Source organism: Corylus avellana, chromosome ca9, assembly GCF_901000735.1.
Source record: "Corylus avellana chromosome ca9, CavTom2PMs-1.0".
Taxonomy (NCBI): Eukaryota; Viridiplantae; Streptophyta; class Magnoliopsida; order Fagales; family Betulaceae; genus Corylus; species Corylus avellana.
This window is the reverse complement of record NC_081549.1, coordinates 5780372-5801919: the sequence shown is the minus strand read 5'-3', so window position 1 is coordinate 5801919 and position 21548 is coordinate 5780372. Positions and strand designations below refer to the sequence as shown.

The window sequence follows — 21548 nt, the reverse complement described above, 5'->3', positions numbered from 1 at the left end:
AGAGAAAAACAAAGGGGGAAATGAGCGGCAAGGAAGGGAAAGAAAGGAGGCACCGAGACTAGGACATCAGGTAAATAACTAACACCGAAGTGAGGAGAACAAGGGGAGGAGGGAGGCAGCCAAACGGCCAACCCTCCTCCCACATCATTTTCATTTTAATTGTATGCTCGTCATATAAAAATTTATTAAATATTATTATTTTAATATAAAATCAGAGTTTGCAATTGCACTTTATGCATAACATAAATAACAAATAACTCTGAAGTCAACTTGTTTAAAATTTTTACAGATACACATCATTCTCAATTAGAATTTGACATATATCTTTTCAAGTAAAAATATTAAAACATAAAATATAAAAAAAATAATAATAAATAATTTATATATATATACGGGTCATGTGTTCAAGTCTACACTGAAGCGATACCAATGGTTTGTGGGCTTTTTTTAATATATATATATATATATATATATATATATAGTACAGACTTGAACACAAGATCCCCGAAGGTACAACATAATTGAGGCTTTCATTCAAGCTACTCGTGCGGGTATATTTATTGATCAATCATTATTATGTTACTATCTTTTTGTGAATTTCTTAAACCGTCCATTTGTTTTGGATTGCACCGAAACCCATAACTATTATAATCGAGGATCAAGATTCCCTACAATTTAAAATATTTTCTTTTACTCCTATCCTTTTCTTTTTGGGTAAGAGTCTAATTCCAAGGATCCTGCGGGCAAGAAAACCTTTCTTTTTTAAAAATATTTTTTATTCAAAGCGGGAGAGGGAAAAGGGAACTTTATCATAGGACCTTGTTATTACATGAGTAGGGAAATCATCAAACAGAAGCTTTGGAGCACAAGATAATTGAAGATTGTTGTAGTATTGGCGGGGAGATAAAGTCACAATACCACGTTAAGCATTAACATTAAAAAAATTAAAAAAAAAAAAATCTGCTTTTAGAAGGACAATTATGAATAATAAAGCCTAGACAAGAATCACAAAAACTCAGACGTCATAACCTCATCAAATCCACTACGTTGCATTGCATAACGACAATTCAAAACAGACCTCCCACTAATACAACACTTCATAACAACTAATTCCATGAACTACTTAAGGGAAAACCACAAACTAAGTCTTCTTCAAACTCCTGCCTTGCGCAATTCAGCACCACCATGAGCAAAGTGACATCTTTCTCCAAAAGTGCAGGATCCTTTAGTAAAATTTTCACACAGCTTAGTCTTATAGTTGCTTCCTGGCGGAGCTGCTGCCCCAGGCATTCCATGGGATTTTGGAGGACCAGAGACTGAAACGGTCACGGTTAGTTGTCTCACCATGGCACTTGCTTCCTTGATCTGTTCAAAAGTCCCCTCAAGTTCAATGTTCCTTAGATTAGGATCAGACTCGTGTTCTCGAATTGAAAGCTTGGCTCCTGTCTGACGACATATCTGCTTGGAGTTCACACCGCCCTTCCCGATGATGGCTCCAGCAAGGGAAGCATCAACACTGATTTTTGCAGTAGCTGAGGCACCAAAGCTAGCAGCAGGGCCTGGTGGGGGTGGCTCCATACGAGCACCCATACGGCCTTGCATAGATCCCATGGCACGCGGATCCTCATGGGATGGAGCGATAGGCTTACCAAGTTCCCACTCATTATGAGCGAAATGGCATTTGTCACCAAATTTGCAGCCTTCAGCAGTATTATACTTGTTGCACATGCGAGTTTTAACTGAAGGTGTAGAGCCATTAGGAATGGCTGGTGGCCCAGCCATGTTTCTAGATGCTGCAGGAACAGCCGGGGCAAGATTCATCATCTGGGCCACAGCATTATAACCACCAGGAACAAAATGCAGAAAGTGGCAGCTCTCACCAAAGGGACAGCCGGCAGTGCTGCAATTCAAAGTATAGCATGTCAGATCACACTACACTTTTTTTTTTCACAAGTCTGATCACACTAAACAATTGATAGCAAGATACTGCATCTGAAGCAAAGTAAAGATCAAATCCCATCACAATAATGCACAATATTGTTATATCCGACTGACTTTTTGGATACTGAAACAAGTAAGGCCAAGAATTACCACTGGACTAGAAGCCCACAAAAAATAAAAAAGTTGGGTCACAGTTTCATAATTTTTTTTTTTTTTTTTTGATAAGTAATAAAAAGTTTTATTAAGGCAGTTTCATAATTTATTAGATGTCAAACTATACTGTTGGTAGCTTATTCCCTAAAATATTATGTTGCCTACCAAGGTTCTAATAGTAGTGCTGCAAATGTAAATAAACCACAATCTATGTGCACTACTTCCTTTCTGTGTTTTCAGATTGTTGTAGGAAAAAACAGGGGTCAAGTACGAGCATAGGCCATATCGATAGATTATGGATATTGTTTTCTATTCTCTATCAGGAAGAGATCTCTAGATTATGGAGAGAAGATAGGATTATTACAAGGGAGTATTATCACAAAACTTTGGATGCTGTGGATGAGAAAATTCTAAAAAATTATTCATATAATACAAATTGAAGGTTACTGCATCTAGCTTGGTTTCACCGGGCAGGGAGTCAAATGGAATAGATCTAAGACGCTATAACTGATATCACTAGAAAATAGAACCAAAGGATTAGTCCAGCATTTTCCCCATGAAGACCTTTTTTTTTTTTTTTTTTTTGATAAGTAGCATTTTCCCCATGAAGACTTAACCTTCATTGATGAACTTCTTTACAGTAAGACAGCACAGAGAATTAGGTAAAGGCACATGGTTATGCCTTGCTAGGCTTCTAGGACAGATACAGATAACAGAAGGCAGTTAAGCATGGATAATGTGATATCTATGCATATAAAGGAAACATCGACTACTCTTAGGGAGCCACACACAACTTTCTCAGAAGACAAAAGGGTTTGAAATTCAGTAAACCACAGGAAACAATCTATCTCCTTTCTTGATACAAAATTATAGTGAGTTCCCCCATTCTAATCCTCTTCTTCCTAAATGTGATTCTGTCTTCTTTTAAGGAATCCATTCCTTATTGTATTTTTTGAGAATCAACCCACAAAAGATACTAACAAAACAGAAGATATAGGTTCTATTGTTATCCAGATCTAGTGACAACAACCCTCTCTGAAAATGTATGGAAAAAACAAAAATTACATAATGCAAGAGGTACCCCACACAAAGATATCTAGCAATTAATACAAGAAAAAAAAAATCCACAACGTGCATATGAACTTTTTAGCCTATTTTTCTGAGATAATTTAGCCCAAGGTTTTTAATAATTTGAGCATATCTATTTTCGTGAATTTAATGTTACAATAGTATTTGGGAAAAAAAGGGGCTGCCTACTATTAAACTACCACTTATCCCAAAAACTTAAGCTTGTAAGAAAACATGAATTTAATTATCTAATTAATACTTAAACACCTGCTACTCACAAGACATTCATAACACATAAAGAAAAGAATATATACTGAGAAAGAAAAGCCAATATATTAGCACACAGTGCTGCTGAAAAGGACTGCCGGATCTTGTCCCCCCCCCCCCCCTTTTTAATTCTTCTCTCTTCTCATAGAAATAAAGAAAAAAGATCCCGAAATGCGGGAGAAAAAAATGTATTGAAGGTTACTTTAAAAAATAAAAATGAGAGACCAATAGACATATCTTCATGGCGTATTTAATGAAAAAAATGTTTGTCTTGCTGTGCATGGAATGATAGATTATTTTGACATACCTGAAAGCGATTTATCACACTTCAACATATTAAAATGTGTATCTTACCAAGGGAATTTGTGGGTTCAATTTCTGTAACAATCCACTTAAAGATGGAGAAATACCATTAGATTATTTCCACCGGATTGGTGGGGAAGTTCTTGGACTTCAATTTAGCTATAAGGTAGCAGTATAAATGAATTACAAGAAAAAATATCAATTTCCATGTAACTTCCTTAATGCCAACTTTATTCTGGCAAATGGTTATCTTTTGTACGTCATTAATAACAGCGCTATTCTGTTAGACTGCACAGTATGTACCTGTATAAAAGCTATGAATGCCCAGTTCATTAGTGAAGGTTCACAATTCTTATCTTGTACAATCATAAATTACATTCTTACAGAAATTTAAAAACATTAGAAGATAAGACTAATCTCAAAAAGTTTCTTTAGATGAGAAAAGATTTGAACCTGAAAAACTTGGTGCATGGCTTCGATTTGCTTCCTACACCAGTTGAGTCCATTTCTGTTACAAAAAATTAGTTACTTTTTCTCAGTTAATATTCCTCTGGATTCTTCCTCTAATTGTTCTGGAGATTTCAAACTCATTAATCTTAATACCGTAAAATTTCACTGACAAAGAAAGTTCCTTTCTACAACAAATGTCCAAATAATCCATGACAAAGCATTCGTTAAGTTAAATGAAGGTAATAAGCAAATTAATTTTCTTTTTTTAAAGGTGAGAAAAGGTAGTTTTAACTTTCCAATACCCTCAATAAAGAGGGAGTGCTAGTGCTTTAAAATTTAGGGCAGCCTAACCGTAATTATCAACTAGAATAAGACCTAGTTGACAATTTTTCCAATAATTGAGGAAGTTGTTCATAAGAAGTTCTCTTCTCACTGTTTTGCTATTTCAGTCTTGAAAAACTCAAAATCCCAAATGAGTTTTAACCGGATTTGTTTTGTTGGTAAACACGATTAACTTACAAATTTTTATTTGTATAAATAGCCCCCATATATACATACAAAATTGTACGCCAATCTTTTAAGTAAAAACCCGCACAAATATAGCTGCCAACTTCTTAAATACCGCTACACATACATGTAGCTAATTAACTGAAAAACTTTAAGCAGCTTAGCGCACGAAGACAAAGAAATCATTACTACCCCAGAAGAGTTTCTCATCAACCAAACAGAGTAGCAAATGCATAACAAACCAGAAGCACAACCAGCACATAAAAAAAGCCAAAATAGGAAGAGAAAGAGCGTCAAGAACCTTGCTTGGACTTCTTGAAGCCGCCATTAGCGTTCAACCCAGCTTCAGGCCTCCCTCTCTTACGAGTATCCATCGGTGAACCTCACAGATCCAGATCCAGACACAACAATTCGAAAGTCCACAGAGAACACTTCAAGAACCACAAAGAAACCACAAAGAAGCCACAACCCCAAGCAAAAACGGTTGAACTAACGAGCAAAAACCACCCTACCCTAACGCTAACCCTAGACGAGGGTTTTTGTGGCGGAGAAGAAGCTTGGCTTGGTGGGCTTGCCAAAAGAGAAAGTGGGAAGGTCGGGAGTGGGATATTAATTAATAAAACGGCTATTTATAATTATTATTTATTTTTAACTTTTATTAACCACTGGCAAAAATTAATCTGTCTTTGTGTGCTGGTAATTTCTTTCATAATTTGGTTTACGGAGGGATTGATTGCAATTTGCAGCTTCAGATTCCGCGAGGTTCGGTAAAAAAACGAATTAGGCTATGTCACGTGCGCTGACGTGAGGTGAAATTTACTACTGTTTTTAAGGAAGCTAGTACAAGTTCGTAATATTTTCGGCCTTTTTCTTGGGAGCCGGTTGTGCTGGCCCGGCCCATCTTGAAAGCCCATTGAGTTTGCACGAGCCACTATAGTAAAAGTATTATTATTTAATAGATTCGTATGCAAATGTAATATAATTTAAGTATCTGGATTTTAGGGACACCTCATTTTAGTTGTACGATAATTATATAATAATTTATTAAATATTATTATTTAAATATAAAATCAGTGTTTGCAATTACACTAATCTGTAATAAGCTTCATTTAAGATTTAAAAAATACTTAATACTCTATGTGTAACATAAATAACAAATAACTACTAAGGATAAAGATATAGAGCACGCCCGGCGTGCTTCAACAGTGAAGCACGCCGGCCGTGATTTTTTTATTATTATTTTATTATTTTAATTTTTTTTGAAAAAAAAAAAAAATTTAAATTTAGCCTGGCGTGCTTCACTGTTGAAGCACGCCGGCGTAAGTTGTATCATGACTCAACTACTAATGTCAACTTGTTTAAAATTTTGACAAAGAATCATTCTCAATCAGAATTTGACATATATCTTTTCAAATAAAAAAAATATTAAAACATAAAATATAAAATATAAAAAGAATTATAAAATTATAATTATAAATAAATAAAAAAAATAAAATCTCTCTTTTTATGTACATTTCACTCTGCGTCTCCCTCTCTGTCTAATGGGAGAAAAATGAAGAAATGAAATTTCCTTCCCTTTTTTGGCATGCATGTTAAAATGAAAAGAATCCGGTTAGTATATTTAAGAGGAAACATTAACAGGATTCTCTTTATTTCTCCCTTTTCACGCTTGCCTCTAATCCATCCTCATTTAATTAGGCTTCTGTCTTCACAATTGGTGACATGATTGCAATGTATATCGATCCTCATTTAAAAACCCAGCTAAGGGTTTGATAAAATCGTTGTTTGACCTTTTAAAATCTCACTTTAGTATTTAAAATTGTACGTTTTTCAAAAAAGTACCCTCTTATCTGCTATTTGAAAACGAAGAAATATGCATTTTCAAAACGCAATTTTTTAAAAATGCAATTCCAAACAACTTATTTTCTGCAATTTTGTTTACAATCGCACTTTTTGCGTATAAAGTTGCAATCTCAAACGCAACCAAAGATCAATAGTTCAAAATTTTTTGAATGTAAATTATATTTTCAGTCTAACACTCCAATCTTATATTGAAAAGAGATAAGTAATCTATGTAGAGTGTATAGTTTATAAGATATGCCCATGTGTGCTAAGTATCATATTGCTTACTTACTTTGTGAAATTGAACTTTATAAGTAATTAATAGCAAGCTCCAAATTGATTAATTATTTTAGAATGACTAATTATTTTGAATCGATAACGTAAATATGACTAGTGATTTTCCTGAATTTTACATAATAATAATAAAAAATCATAGGGAATATGGTAATTAATTTGGCTATAAATTTGCCAAAAAAAAAAAAAAAAAGGTTTGCAACGTGTCAAACAGGGGTATAACCGTCTCGCTACCTCAGTCTCTTTACTCGGCAATTCCAAAGTTCCCAACCGTCACCAACAACCATCAAACAAAAAAAACACAGCTTTGGTTTCATCGAAACCCACACTCAAAAACACACACATATAAACACAGTCCTTCTCTCCCAGCCACCCTTCTTTCTCGCTGAAGTCTCGGCATCACAATCATCATAGCTGCTAAGGTGTGTTTCGGATCTTTCTATGAATGTATATGATTTTCTCAGTGAATGTTGGGACCAAAATCCGGGTCCTATTGAGTTGTTATGCTCTGACTGTTGCTTAATGCGGTTGGATTTAGGCACCTTAGATGTGGGTTGATTTCGCATTTGTGTTTCTCACAGTTTTGGATTTGATTTGCTTTTTTTTTTTATGTTTCTGATTCTCTTGAATGAAATGCTGATTTTGTTTACGTTTTGGAAAGTTGTAGAGAGAAACTAGATGATTTTTTATTCCTGTTTGGTTGCTCGGAAAGTTCATGAAAGAAAAGAAAAGAAACTAATCTCTTTTGACTTTTGTATTCATTTTCTGGGTAATCTTGGATATCATTTTCTGTATTTTTTGCTTTCCAGAAACTAATCTCAACTTAACTTAATAGTTGCAATTAGTGTAGTTGACAGGTTGACTGTTAGTTTAGGTTTGATATGCTACGTTTTATTGCCGACCAACGTGTGAGTCTGTGACCAAAAAAGATACTAAAATAATCTTTACCGGAACGAGCATGATTTTGTCAATGATTCTAAACATCTGCACCATTTTCTTGGTCGCATTAATGCTGCTAAGTTTTACATAAGGAAAAGGAACGCCATAGTAAACTTTTCTTCATTCTGAGATATTTAATTTTGGCCTATATTTCAGAGGTAAATTCAAATATTATGTGTCTTTACATCCTGTTTTGGACTGAGTAATACCTGTTTTTGCAACCCAGTATGTTGATCCGTTAATATGTAGGAACTTCTGAAAAAAAACAAAAAACATAGGCATTATTTACTTTTTATGCTGAGGATGTTGAAAATAGCCTGATACAGACATACCATCTAACAAGGAAAATCTTATTTGTTGATTACATAAGTCTAATCTTGCAGAATTTTGTTCTGATATCTGGAGGTCGAAGTGATTGAAAATGGCTGTAACTGCAACTCCTGCTGTGTTTATGACCACAACTAATCCTTGCATATCTTCATCCCACAAAAGAATTATGACATGCACAGCAAATCTCAGTACCCAGTCTAAAGAGTCATCTTGGACAAGGCTTACAAGCTCTTCTCACATCTCATCAAGGCAGCCACTCTTCCAGAGCTTCACATCAGGACATGTAAAATCCCGAAAGGTCATTACAAGAGCAATGTCCGGTGCTGATGAGAGCAAGCCTCTGTCAGGATTGCCTATTGATTTGAGAGGTCCGACATCTATCTCTTTTCCTAATTGTATCAGAATTCCTTTCATTATGAGATGCCAATATCATCCTTTGGTCTTTTCTTTCATCACTATGGCAGTTGCTCATTAGCCCCTTCACTGGTTTCCCTATATCAAATGACATACAAACCAAAAATAAGAAATATGAAATTACCAAGAGCAGCTTCCCAGACTAATTTCCTCCTTTTTTTTTTTTTTTTTGTTTTCATGCTATTGATACTGCAAGTTAAGGCAGGTTTTACCCGGAAGCTTAGATGTATTGCTCGTAAGATGGTATTTAACCTCATAGTTTCAATTTGGGCATAGTTGTATAGATTAGGGTGAATATCTTTCTCTTCTTTTCTATGTGGTTTTATTCATTGACCTGAAAAGATAACTACGTTAACCCAGCCCCCATTTAGTTTCTTATCCAAGGTTCTGTCATGCATATCAAATAAACCCAAATAAGTAGAGCATAAAAAATGATTGGGATATTGCGTGGTAGGAATGAACGTCATTGTAAACTTGCGCAGTCTGCCAAGTTGCATGATACTTGTTCAAACAGTATGAGCACAAAACACCTGCCACTATATCTAACACTGGGACAAATGTTAGCAGGTAAGAGAGCATTTATCGCTGGTGTTTCTGATGACAATGGATATGGATGGGCAATAGCAAAATCTCTCGCTGCTGCGGGTGCTGAAATTCTTGTTGGTACATGGGTGCCAGTATGTAAATTGATCTATCATAAGATTAATCTAACTAAATCTTATATATGATTCTAGAGTCTATAGTACTGACAAGATTGTGGAATTTCCAATGTAAACTTTTGTTTTTTGTAGACACTGAATATTTTCGAATCCAGTTTACGGCGTGGGAAATTTGACGAATCACGCAAGTAAGTGCAGATTTTGTGTTTTTTGCAGTATGAGTAAATCAATTTATGTTCACTGTTCTTTCTCCAAGTCTTTGCTAACTGCTAAATGAAATATGATTTTTCAGATTACCAGATGGGTCTCTTATGGAAATTACTAAAGTGTATCCATTGGATGCAGTCTATGACAATCCTGAAGATGTTCCTGAGGATGTAATAAAAAGCTTTACATATAGTTTCTGGAATAATCTGCATAATGTCAAATTGTAATCTTTCTGATATTCTTGGTGACTTTATGCAGGTAAAAGCAAACAAACGTTATTCAGGATCCTCAAATTGGACCGTTCAGGTATCATTTGTTGCAAAATAGTCACTCTTTAATCGAAGTTGTCATTAGTGAATTAAAATTTAATTCCACTTACATTAAATATTACTAGGTTAAAATCCCCTAGTGACGTGGGCGTTAGGTGTGATGAACTATCTCAGAATACGGAGTTGCCTTATAAATTCTCATGTCTGTAAATGATTTTCTAAACACAACTTAGAAACAAAGGTGTATCTCAACATCGTGTCTCTCAGCCTTGCCCAGATTCATTATACTTGCTTGGTGCATCCATTAGTTTCAAATCAAGCAAACCAACTTGCAACAGTGCCTCTGACTTGATCTAATTACAAATGTTTTGTTCTCTACTTTGGGAGACAACGACATTATTAATCAAGTACCGAACTTAAGTCGCCCCATGGTCAAATTTCTTTTCCTTTACATAGAAAATGGGTTTAGTGTAACTCATTCCTATTACTGATCAATTTGCATTTGTTTCATTAACTTCCAATCCTGATTTTGCCGATCATTGAACTTCACGTCCAATTGCAAACCTTGAGATGTGAAATTCTTGTCATGTTCCTTTCATTTTCCTCTGCTAAGGAACTAAAGGTCTCTTTACCGGAAAAGACATACAGTTGGGATAAATGACCCTACTGAACACTGTTAACCAAATTGGTTCTAATGTTTTGCAGGAAGTTGTTGAAGCTGTGAAACAGGATTTTGGGAGCCTTGACATCCTTGTGCACTCACTTGCCAATGGGCCAGAGGTGTTGTGTTCGACACTTTATCCTTTTATGCTGTTCTTTCAAGATCTTAATGGTAATTAAGTAGTTATCTTTTCAAGTTCAGGTTAGCAAACCTCTCTTGGAGACTTCAAGGAACGGATACCTTGCAGCTGTCTCCGCATCTAGTTATTCGTTTGTTTCTTTACTCAAGCATTTTGTTCCAATAATGAATCCAGGCACATTTCTAACTTCATTTCTTCTGTTGCTTTTCTTTAATTTTTATCTTAATGTTCTTTTCTTCCCCTCCCCATCCCACCTTTTCTCTTCATCCCCATTTTCCCAAGTGTTGCTGGAATTTAATCTTGGGTGCTGATTTTACAGGCGGCGCTTCAATTTCCCTAACATACATTGCTTCTGAAAGGATCATTCCAGGGTATGTCCTTGTGCATTTTGAACATTGGTGTGTGATTCACTAAGGAACAAATTTTTTTCATTTTGACTGTTCTACATGCAGATATGGTGGAGGCATGAGCTCGGCAAAGGCTGCTCTGGAGAGTGACACACGTGTAAGTCATATTTTTAATTAATTTATTTATTTGCTATTTTTATTTGATGTCTTTCAGGTTCTTCTCATGTTTGTGATGAGGAGCATAACATCTATCAACTTTTGTGCTTGATTCAGGTGCTGGCTTTTGAAGCTGGAAGAAAACACAAAGTCAGAGTCAACACAATATCTGCTGGTATTGTATTTACTTTGTATTGACAATCATATTCTCACTTAAAACATGAGCATAATCATCCTTGTCACTTCATGGTCTAGTTACTGTCCTGGTGCCGGAGTAACATTTTGCTATGGGTGTGCCATCTGAAATGAGGCCTAGGGATGATGTATTCATCTTTCCTCTGTATTCCAAGTAAAAGATAATATGATTTAATGAGTTTTATGAAGATCTCTCCAAGAAGACATTTAGCATTCCTTTATAAGATGATGCAATCTCAGTTTTGTACCCTGGCCTGTGATGGCCTTAAAATCAAATTTTGGTGTTAAGATTATCTTTGACTTCGATAGAGGCAAATTCAGATTATAAAATTCCACTAGATAAATTAATTTTTCTTAGATAGAATATATTTCCTCAAACTTTTTTTCTAACAAACAATAATATTTTCAGGTCCATTAAGAAGTCGTGCTGCAAAAGCAATTGGTTTTATTGATATGATGATTGATTACTCCTCGGCCAATGCTCCCCTACAGAAAGAATTATCCGCAGGTGAGTCATAAACTTCTCCACGGCTTTGTCTACAAGTGGTTCTGTTTTAAAACAATCATTACTAGCTACTTTCTGCATAACAAGAAAGCACAGTTCAAGAAAGTTTTAGAATTGAAAAGATTATCCTAGTTTGTAGTCAGTATCACTTTAGCCTGTTGTGATTTTTTTCCAATAAAGATGCAACTTTTCTGGCAGTCTCTTTTATGTTTTACATTGTAACTACTGACCCTGAAACATAAATGGAACAGAGGAGGTTGGGAATGCCGCAGCCTTCCTGGCTTCTCCATTGGCTTCAGCTATCACAGGTGCTGTTGTGTATGTTGACAATGGTCTAAATGCAATGGGAGTTGGAGTCGACAGCCCAATATTTGAGAACTTAGATATTCCCAAAGGTAACTAGAGCTAGAGATTGAGATTACAAAGTTGTGTTAAATGTATCCAATGGTGGTTTCTATTGAAAATTTTGATCCATCTAAAACAACAGTTGTTTTCTTACTTCTTGTATGTTATTCTGTTTCATTTTAGAATGACTTATTTCGATGACAAGCCACAAATTTGGAATTCATTTGTGTCATGGGTTCTTTTCGTTAGTTTCCATGATTACTTATAAGCTAATCTTCACATCCATGAGGTGTGTTTTAAGTATATGACATTAAAAGTTACTTGAAATATGTCAAATCAAAATATGTCAAATCAACTAGTGTAAAATAAGTGTGATAAATGAATATGAAGAATAATATTATGAACTTTGCTAAAAGGGAAATGTTTGACAACGCCATATGTTAATCCCTTCTCTTTTTTTTTGCACCGACATTGTGTCCTTTTGTTAACGGTGAATTGTCAAATTGGGACTGGGATCCTTTCCAGTCCATTTGGACTGGAGGGGTGCTGGTTCTCTTTAGCATAGGGGTAGAATTGTCCAAAAAAAAAAAACTTTTGCCCCTACTTTAACCAGAACCGGACTAGAGAAGATCCAAATGTGGGTGTTTGAAATATTAGTGCGTGTACTAAAACAAAAAGTGTACGGCTCATGGGTTGATGTACTGCTTCAATTTTTGTGAAGCAACTGGGTGTGACATGCACCCTCTGCTCATGTGTTGTCTTTTCGGGTTTTCAAAAAAAAAAAGGAGACTGCTATGGATGAAACAGAACGTGACATAAAACTCACTGGGCTATCAATATAGGGAATTGCCAAAAAGCACTCATTCAAAAAAAAAAAAAAATACACCCGCAAAAGGGTAGGCAATGGTAGGATGAAGGTAAGTTTCTTCATTGGCAACAACTAATACTGTGTCATGGATAAACTTAAAGGTAACGGCCATGTTATGAGCACTTTTAGTACCAAAGATTGCTACAACTACTATCAGCTACAATGGGGAGGTAGGTTCAGTTTGACCTACATTTAAGTGAACAGAGAGAGAGAGAGAGTCATGGCAAATAGAAGAAGAAATAAAGAGATCGATGAGTAAGAATTTAACCAATCATCCGCTTTTTTGATGCCATGTTGGAGATTCTATGAATTCAACGACATCTGTCTTTTTGGGCAAACCTTTTTGCCCTAGATTACGCAGCTAACGTGAATCGATGTGGTATAAAATTTTAATTTTTTTTGTATTGAAAAGTAGTAAAAATAATAATAAAAATAAAAATAAAAATTATTTTATAATGATATTTTTTTTTTTGAATAGTAATAAAAAGTGAATAATATGATATAAAAAGTGGAAAAAAGTAAAAATGTTTTTATGATGATTTTTTTTGGAAGAAACGTGATGTGAACAGTAAAAAAAAAAAGGAGGAAATGGTTTGCCAAACGGATACAAGCATCAAATGTTGATGAATCTGTATAACGAAATAAGGAAACAAGGGTAAAAAGAATGACTACTGAAAATTTATTGTGTAAAAAAGAACCCCACAAAATATGCCAGAGGCAAGCACATGGGAAGGGACCGGAATGATTATATTTCTAGGATATACAAACTAATGAATTGATCATATATTTCTATGATATACAGAGCTAAATGACTGTAAGTTACAAGAAAAATCTTCCCTTTCTCCCTTCCCTTGGGTTAATTACTTATCGAAAAAACAAATTTACAAGCAAATCCTAACTTTCAGCTAGAAAAAAGTTATGATGCTACTGAAAATTCTGCATCCGACCATTTTAAAGTCCTACGCTTCTTTCGAATCGCAGCAGTTTTTTCTTCAACATGGTCGCCTTGCGGTGAGTCTTCCACAACTGACTGTTCTTGTAAAACCAGGCCACGATTCCTGCACAACTTCCATATAGGTGTTGTAGAGACTGGTGCTTGAGATTCTCCAGATGGTGGATCTACTTCGGAATTGCTTGATATGTTTGCTTGATTCCTGTGCGGCATCAGCTCTTCCCCAACCCCAACAGAACAAGTCATCAACTGTAAATTCCAGAGGCACAGGTTCATATAAAACAACTTACCAAAAACAATAATACCAGCAATTGGAAATTACATAATGCTTTTATGTTTGCTTATCCCAGAAACACGTTCGAAATAAATGTTCCTAGAGTAATTATGAAAGGTAGTATAGAGATCTAAAGTCCAATTACCTTCCAATCCTTAAAATCTAATCTGAAAACAAAGTGGCTGAAAGCAGCATCGCCTTTGGCAACAGCACTTGCAGAAGGAGCATTCCTTGGTGCTGACATGAACAAAAAAACAAAGGCGGGGAGGGGGGAAGCAAGAGATGAATACGAAAAGAAAAAGAAATTAAGCTGACAAACAGACACCAAAATGTGGCATTTGAACAGGATCTTACAAACAAAATGACAGCCTTTCTCATTGACTTTTATCTCAGCCCGCCCATCTTTAACCAGAAATGTTAAGGCAAATAAATTCTCAACTGTCTGTGCAAAAGAGTTTCTGTTCAATACAAGATTTTCGAGCCTGACACTTCTATTCTTCCTCAAGATATCAAACATAGTTGACATATTTTTATCAGTATCTGTTCTCTCTTGTGCAACAGCATCATCAAACTGCACAGATAGAGGGAAGTTTAAGTAACTGTCAGAGTTCCAAGGTGGGAAAAAGTAAACACAAATCATCTTATGTAGACATAACAGTTGCCAACCAGGAAAAGGAAGTGAAGCATGTTATTTTATTGAGAATGAAAATGTCTCTTCCCCTTATCAAAATAGAAGAAAGAAAAATCTTTTCTACTGTAATAGAAGCCCTGTCGCATCATAACAGTTATAATGTGGCGAACCACAGAAAAGAGGGGGGACAAAGGGTATACTTCTCGAGGATCTTTACATAAACAAATCCTTCAATCATTAGGTTCTTGAATAAAAGAAAGACTGCATCTAGATGAAGAATGCATACCTCTTCAGGTCGAGCACTCTCTGTGGGTCTCACATGTTTTCTACGGACAAAACTCTTCCGTTGCTTCAGCTCAGTGTTCATGGGCCCAATCCTGAAAGAAGAACAATGACAAAAATATGATTATTCATTTTTCCCAGATAGAACTATCCGAGAGATTTAGAACAAAGAATATATTAAAAAGAAAAATAATTCTATATTTATTACATAGTACAGCATCCTGGACATCTCCTGAAAACATGTGAGACTGCAACACCAATATCCTTCCAGAATATAGTATTCCTGGAACCCTCTGTGCTACCACCCAGTTCACTTTGCTGCCCAAAGTCTCTGAGAAGACATGTTACAAAATCTGAAGGTGTTATTCCTTCACTGTTATGTGTCTTGACAGAAGATACCAATCTGTTTGCAATATCCAAAAGAGCCTCTGCATCAGCAACTTGTTCTCTTGGTTTTTGTACTGAAATGTCATATCCGAAAAAAGAGGGCAAAATCAAAACCCCAAAGTTGACATTCTTATTATAAGTAAATAACATAGAAGCAATAAATTTGGAAGAAAACAATCAACCCCATAATTCAAAAGATAACTTAAATGGGGAAAATTGTTCAGTATGCAAGGATATAAAATGATAATTATTGTGATACTAGACAAGCATTGTTCAGAACAAGATCTAAAGAAACCAATCTAGGAGTATTTTGAATGCACTCAAAGCTCGTTCAAATGCATTTTTCATAGCACTTCCACACAACCAAAAAAATCTCATAGAATATGCATGTTTTTTGTGCAATGTTCAAAACTGAACAAATAATACGGGTATGTTTGTTAATGTGTTTTGGGTTTTATATATATATATTTGATGTGACATAAAGGTGAAAACTGTTTTTGTGTTTTTATGAGTGTTTTTTATTGTTTGTTAATGTTTTGGTTTTGAGAACAAAAAACAAAAAGTTTAACAAACATGGCACATTTTTTATAAGAGCAAAAACCAGGAAAGGGTATAAAGCTTTTAATGAACAAAAACTATACTGCATCAGGCCATTACTTGAAGCACACTTGCAATCAGACCACCACCACCTCCTCGTCATCTGCTCTCTTTCATTTCACTTTACCACTACTTCTAGTACTACAAACTTGTGATTACCAGCACAACATCCAACCTCCAAAACCAATACCATTACCCACCCAACCCCACTTGCATGTTTCACCCTTTTTTTGGGGTTTTAAAACAGGTTTTAATTTTGGCCACCAAACATGCCACACTTTCTGAATTAAGCAACAAAATAGAAATCAATAGAAGTGGCCCCAATGAAGCATTGGCAAAGATAAAGAGTTGTGTGAATTTCTTCTCATGATTGATAACTTACACAAGCACCCAAAGGGTCTTTAACTCGCAACTTCACATTCCACACAATTTATATGTGCAAGTGTGTGTCAATTGAACTACAGCTTATTGGCTAAACAACTGGGTAATATACAATTAAAAGGAAGAAATAAAAAATAAATTAAATAAATTAAAAATAAACAAAAAATAAAAAAAAAGATACAAAATATTAGGGAGGATACCGAGATTATGCAAGCTTTCCACTTCATCGATGATTGACTGAAACTTATCAGAATCTACTCTTATCATATCATCGCTTTCATCTGCATAACCATTACACAAAAACACTATTCAGCATAAAAAAACCAAAAGGTAAAACCTAAACCTTTTCTCGTAGAAATTAAAAGAGAAAGTATTCAAATGGAGCAACTTGTTCGAGGCCATAATCAAAGATAAATCGGAATCCGATCAGTGCAATCTGCGCCATCTTTAAAGCTAATTGACTATATAAATCTTAACCTTTTCTATTTCTTGGAGTCCAAGAAAACTAAAATAAACATACTTGGTTTAGATGCTTAATCCTTAATCAAATTACTCATTTTACAAGAACCGAGAAAACATAAAATATAAAAATAAAAACTCCACAAAACTCAAAATTCGATTTGACCAAACCCCAATGGCGCCAACCTGCGCCAAAACCAAAAATCACACAAATGGAGACCATAAAAAGGCAATAAATAAATATATACGAATCGAAATATACCACCAATGCGGCTTTTCACGGCGAGGTACCGAGAGCGAAGGATTCGGCGGTCAGCGACGCCCCGAGGTCCAGAGTCGCTGGAGCCTGCTTCACAGGCTTCGTCAACTCCCTCACTGGGGGTACTGCTACTGTTAGTGCTGCCCAATTCGCGTTTCATGATCATAACCGTTGCTTTTAGATTTTGGAGTTCTGTCACTTTCTCGGGAAAATTCAGAGCAGAGAGCGGTGTTCAACAGTAAACCCTAAATTCAAATTCTAAAAATTCAAATACACGAATATATAAAACAAAAACCCTAGAATGAGAATTTGAAGAGTCGCTTTCCCTCGTCATAGCATCTCTCTTTCTCTCGCTCTCGCTCTTCACGGCTGTATATATTATATATATGTGTTTTTTTTTTTTCTGGGAGGGGGGGGTTATATTTTTGTACCGTTCATGGGTCGGCGATCAAAGAAATGAACGGCTAGAATTTGACGCAGTTTGAGTTTCGAGGAAGAAACAAACTAAAATTAGAGGGTAAAAGTGTAATTCCACAGGTGAGGGATCCTTGTACCTTAAGGAACTTGTCGTCTTTCACTAACCTAACCGTTCCTATGAAGTGGGGGAAGAAAAGAGACTTTTGGTAATTTTATAATGATGACGTGGTGGTTTTAATTAATTTTTAATTGAATTTCCTATACACTCTCATCCGTGTTTCATGCCAATTTTTAGCAATGTTGTGCCGCGGTGTAAGGCGGTTTCTGAGGAGTGGATTGTGATGGTAGCTGATTTTTTTTCTTTAACTGGGCCACAACATGTTAATGGGCTTTAACCAAATTTTAAGGCGCACATTTTGAGTATATTAGGCTGTAACAACGTTCACAGGCCTATCAGCCCAAACTTAAAAGACCAAAAACCACCTCGCCAAACCCGAACAGAAAGATCATCCAATCAAATTTGTGTTAGCTGAGACGTAAGATATATGGTAATAATGATTAAAAAATAGTCGCACCACCCTTAAAGCCCCTCCAAGTGAGATAGTTGTAACTCCAAAGTGGGTGGCCAAACCACCCCATGCCCTTGAGCCGGCTTGAGGGGTGCTTCAGCCACCTCTCAAAAAATACCTTCAAACAGTCACTTTTTTTCTATATTGGCTTTCTAGTCATAATCTGAACAATTCATTTAAAATGAATCGCCAGCAAAAAAAAAGTAATGCATGAATCTCAATCCCCGCTATTGTATAGCAAGGATGCTCGCTCAACATGCATAAGCATGTGTTTAGCAGAACAGGGATCCATGCAATTGGAGGATCCTTCCTCTTACAGTGTTAACACAACCATTATTTTAAGAAAGATGCGACCCCAGTCATGCATAAACATGTCATGCACAGGGGAGAGATTTCAAAGCTGTACCAACTTTCTATTTTCATTAATGACTTTTCCAGGGGAAAATGTGCGCGCAGAAACATTTCAATTGAAACCCCAACAAAATTTGCACAGATTCCCCAACAAGAAATTGAAACTAACTAGCAAAACAAAACTTTTTATGTTACATTATGTACTCCCTATCCAAGATCCCCTCCTACAGGCTGCTGCTTCCATTCCCCCCCTGCAAAAACATAACTTCCGTGTGTGCAGGCAGACATGCTAAATCGCTCTTGATTTTTTTTTTTTTTTAATTTTAATAATAAATATTAAAAAAAAAAGGTGCTTCCAACGTACCACACGCCGCCGAAGGCACAGTAATAACGCCCAGAATTGATGGTCAGTAATTCACCGACTGGGATTCCACTAAGATCACTGGTCTCCAATAATAATGAGGTCCAAGTCATGATTTCTTCTGGTTCATGCTCCGAGATGAACCCTAGCCAATGTCAGTATATTCTAACAATAATGGATAATCATCCAGGCCAGAGATTAAGCCAGGAACATAGTCATGTGGGACCACTTCAAAACTCCCCATTTCCATTAAAAGCCCCGTATCGATGCTAGAAGGTAAAATACCTTCCACATTGTCAATCCCAACATCCGGGATGAGAGGTTGAGTCAAGTCAAACCTTATATTAGAATCCTTCAGTGCAACTGCTGGCAATGGTCCCAGCAGTGGCTCAGCAGTATGGTCGGACATCTCGCCATGTTCCATTGAAGTTCTTTTGAACTTTGATTTAGAAGGCTTTATCGAGTCAGAGATGGAAAGCTTGTGCTTCCCCAGTAATGGTAACTTTGACGCTGATCTAGACCTGACGTCATTTGTTGGGAAGACAGAGGATGCCCATCCCAGACTATCTTCAACACAAGCTCTTGCAGAAGTCCTGAGAAGAAGGAAGTAAACTCTATTAGCAACCGCAGCATATTTTTTGCCACACATATAACAGTTCATAATCTTTTGCCTCAATGACTTAAAATGACCTATCGGGTTTCTATCTCCAAATGGTGTTGCCAAAAAAAAATTAGGTGTGTCCAAGATACCCCCGAAGGAATGAAACCATGATTACACACAATGAAGAGGTGAAGGGGACAATTCCACTATCAAAGGCCAAATGAGCAAATGCTGAATTTCAATAGCTAATTCTCCACAAGAACTTGTGGACCAAACAAATTTCTTACCTAGCGAACTACTACAAGAAATTTCTATATTGATTAGTAAACGAAAAGGACAATATTTCAGTTTAAAGACAACAAATTTTATGGATAAGAAATAAATTCTGGTCAATTTTGTCATAAGAGGGAATTTTGATTATAAACGGTTGTTGGCAAATCTAAGTTATGAAACAAGTAAACCACATGGTTGCATCAGGCCATACCTGAAACGCTTCTCAGCCATATTTCGGAAAGCCTTAAGATGACGATCTTCTCCAGAATCCTTGCTTACAGACGGAGGAGGATCTGCCCCAAATATTGATAAACTTATAACAGATGGCAAAGGAACCACGGCATCAACCATTTCTTTCTGGAATTCCAGTGTTATCTCTAATTGTTCAGTTCCGGCTGAAGTGTCATCTCCCTGGTTGGGAAATGAAACTCTCTCATCTTCATCTTGTCTTCTATGATGGGCATCATGGAGTGCCGCTGCTAGCATCTTGCTACTCTGTCCTAAATTAGTGAATTTAATCCTTTCTGCATGTCCCTGCATGAAATTCTGAGAAATCCGGCTAACAGAAGAAGTAAAGAACCTTCCACCAAGGTGGAGACCATTTCGAGGTGATGAGATGCTTAGCCTGCGATCAACACGTGTTGTCACCTTCCAGACAGAAGAAAGCAGGGCAGTAAAGTGCTTCTGAAGGAGTAACTCTCTATCTGGCTGTTCAGCAGCGACATCCAAAAGCATTTGAATGTTATCCTGCCAGAAAAGAAAATTGACAACCAAGGTTTCCTTATTAAATCTTTATCACAAAAAAATTTCTAATTAGTATTATCAAACTTATTCTATTTGTTTTGTTTGCAGTGAACCAACTAGTAAATAATTGACATAAAGTCAACACTGCAGTCTGCAGATGTGCGATGCAGTAAGTTCACGACAAGTTTGAAATTTTTATGAATTTTTATGCCTACCTCTGTTACTTTGAGAAGAGCCTTTCCAGAGCCTGTATTGCTGACCTTTTCAATATTAGGATTGTCAGGTGCAGACAAAACATATCTCTGGATGAGTTCTCTAAACCTCTCACAACAATGAACAGGATGGCGATATCTTCCCCGATAATACCCACCGGCAGCCATCCCATACAGAATCTCACTAACCAAGCTCCAATGAGGGCCATATTCATGTACAACAGCACATAATATTGCGTCCTCCTGTGGCAACCAAAAATCAGCAGACGGAACACACTCCCTTGACCAAATGTTTGCCTTCTTTAGTTTCTCTGGTTTTATCATTAAAACCCGCTTTACCGGCATGGTAGTAATGGATACTTTTCCTCCCATCCTGCTCCTGCTTGCTGGTCTTTGCTCAATTTCCACCACACTCTCACATGGTTTTGAATCTATAGGTTCATCATGCTGCACACCTGACAAGTTTGAATCTAAATCTAAAGAACATTTTTCAGGGCGAGGCTTCTTGAGTTTCTTAGACTTCTTTTTCGAAGTCTTCTCGTCTTCAACATCCAGTGTAGATTCAGCCTTTTTACGTTTTTTCTGCACACTTGAAATTGGTGAGACAATATCTGAAGAGGTGAAATTCTCATGAAAATTAATCTCATCATCTGTTGACATAGGTTCTGTTGGTGCCTCGTTCTTCACAGGTTTCAATTCAGACGCTAAAGATCCTTTCTTCAGAGATTTGAACTTGGCTTTCTTCGGCTTCTTTTTAGACTTGGGTTTAGGATCACTTGACATTACATTCCTGCAAACAGAAATAGATTAGACATTGAACATCAAATACCAATAACCAATACCAAAAAAGGACCATTCACATTCCGACATTAAGGATACTACAACAAAATGATCAAATTTTCATGCCTTATTTTCTGGTAGACATTCTTCTTCCTTTTT

At 36.2% G+C, this 21548-nt stretch overlaps 4 protein-coding genes across 5 annotated transcripts in view; 1 reads left to right on the top strand and 3 right to left on the bottom strand.

Moving 5' to 3' along the window:
* Nucleotides 1–1030: 1030 nt before the first annotated feature.
* LOC132161843 (zinc finger CCCH domain-containing protein 14-like) lies at nt 1031–5296 on the bottom strand. The gene is made up of 3 exons (XM_059572045.1): nt 4991–5296; nt 4186–4240; nt 1031–1900 (listed from the first exon to the last, which is right to left on the bottom strand). Exons 1-3 carry the CDS (start codon nt 5061–5063, stop codon nt 1153–1155), a joined length of 876 nt encoding a protein of 291 aa, XP_059428028.1. The 5' UTR covers nt 5064–5296; the 3' UTR covers nt 1031–1152.
* Nucleotides 5297–7145: 1849 nt separating this feature from the next.
* LOC132192133 (enoyl-[acyl-carrier-protein] reductase [NADH], chloroplastic-like) lies at nt 7146–12221 on the top strand. 2 transcript variants are annotated; one of them, XM_059607370.1, is made up of 13 exons: nt 7146–7247; nt 8148–8462; nt 9076–9185; nt 9300–9355; nt 9460–9544; nt 9633–9680; nt 10349–10423; nt 10506–10617; nt 10763–10814; nt 10896–10947; nt 11064–11121; nt 11551–11649; nt 11898–12221. In XM_059607370.1, the coding sequence occupies exons 2-13, from the start codon at nt 8186–8188 to the stop codon at nt 12047–12049; spliced, it is 1176 nt and encodes a 391-aa protein (XP_059463353.1). In that variant the 5' UTR covers nt 7146–7247; nt 8148–8185; the 3' UTR covers nt 12050–12221. The 2 variants fall into 2 exon arrangements, with proteins under 2 accessions (XP_059463353.1, XP_059463354.1); XM_059607371.1 differs by having other exon boundaries at nt 7148–7247; nt 8135–8462.
* Nucleotides 12222–13515: 1294 nt separating this feature from the next.
* Nucleotides 13516–17447, bottom strand: LOC132192245 (non-structural maintenance of chromosomes element 4 homolog A-like). Its single transcript, XM_059607521.1, has 7 exons — nt 17085–17447; nt 16564–16644; nt 15207–15459; nt 15003–15093; nt 14440–14656; nt 14231–14322; nt 13516–14060 (listed from the first exon to the last, which is right to left on the bottom strand). Exons 1-7 carry the CDS (start codon nt 17245–17247, stop codon nt 13776–13778), a joined length of 1182 nt encoding a protein of 393 aa, XP_059463504.1. The 5' UTR covers nt 17248–17447; the 3' UTR covers nt 13516–13775.
* Nucleotides 17448–18468: 1021 nt separating this feature from the next.
* Nucleotides 18469–21548, bottom strand: part of LOC132191317 (protein PHOTOPERIOD-INDEPENDENT EARLY FLOWERING 1) — a 22827-nt gene continuing 19747 nt past the window's right edge. The window contains exons 19-21 of the mRNA XM_059606266.1: nt 20613–21399; nt 19865–20400; nt 18469–19372 (exon numbers count right to left, since the gene is read on the bottom strand). Coding sequence (XP_059462249.1) covers nt 18925–19372; nt 19865–20400; nt 20613–21399 — 1771 coding nt within the window. The 3' untranslated portion in view covers nt 18469–18924. The remainder of the gene's footprint in view (nt 19373–19864; nt 20401–20612; nt 21400–21548) is intronic.

Bases quoted from the DNA above. Each gene is read 5' to 3' on its own strand.
- LOC132161843 (XM_059572045.1), bottom strand. From the start codon at position 5,063: ATGGATACTCGTAAGAGAGGGAGGCCTGAAGCTGGGTTGAACGCTAAT. The intron at 4,241-4,990 runs GTTCTTGACGCT...TTTTTGTAACAG, and splicing joins CTTCAAGAAGTCCAAGCAAG to AAATGGACTCAACTGGTGTA. The intron at 1,901-4,185 runs GTTCAAATCTTT...TTTGAATTGCAG, and splicing joins CCATGCACCAAGTTTTTCAG to CACTGCCGGCTGTCCCTTTG.
- LOC132192133 (XM_059607370.1), top strand. From the start codon at position 8,186: ATGGCTGTAACTGCAACTCCTGCTGTGTTTATGACCACAACTAATCCT. The intron at 10,815-10,895 runs GTATGTCCTTGT...TTCTACATGCAG, and splicing joins TCTGAAAGGATCATTCCAGG to ATATGGTGGAGGCATGAGCT. The intron at 11,122-11,550 runs GTATTGTATTTA...TAATATTTTCAG, and splicing joins AGTCAACACAATATCTGCTG to GTCCATTAAGAAGTCGTGCT.
- LOC132192245 (XM_059607521.1), bottom strand. From the start codon at position 17,247: ATGATCATGAAACGCGAATTGGGCAGCACTAACAGTAGCAGTACCCCC. The intron at 14,657-15,002 runs GTATGCATTCTT...CTATCTGTGCAG, and splicing joins AGAGTGCTCGACCTGAAGAG to TTTGATGATGCTGTTGCACA. The intron at 14,323-14,439 runs GTAAGATCCTGT...TGTTCATGTCAG, and splicing joins GAAAGGCTGTCATTTTGTTT to CACCAAGGAATGCTCCTTCT.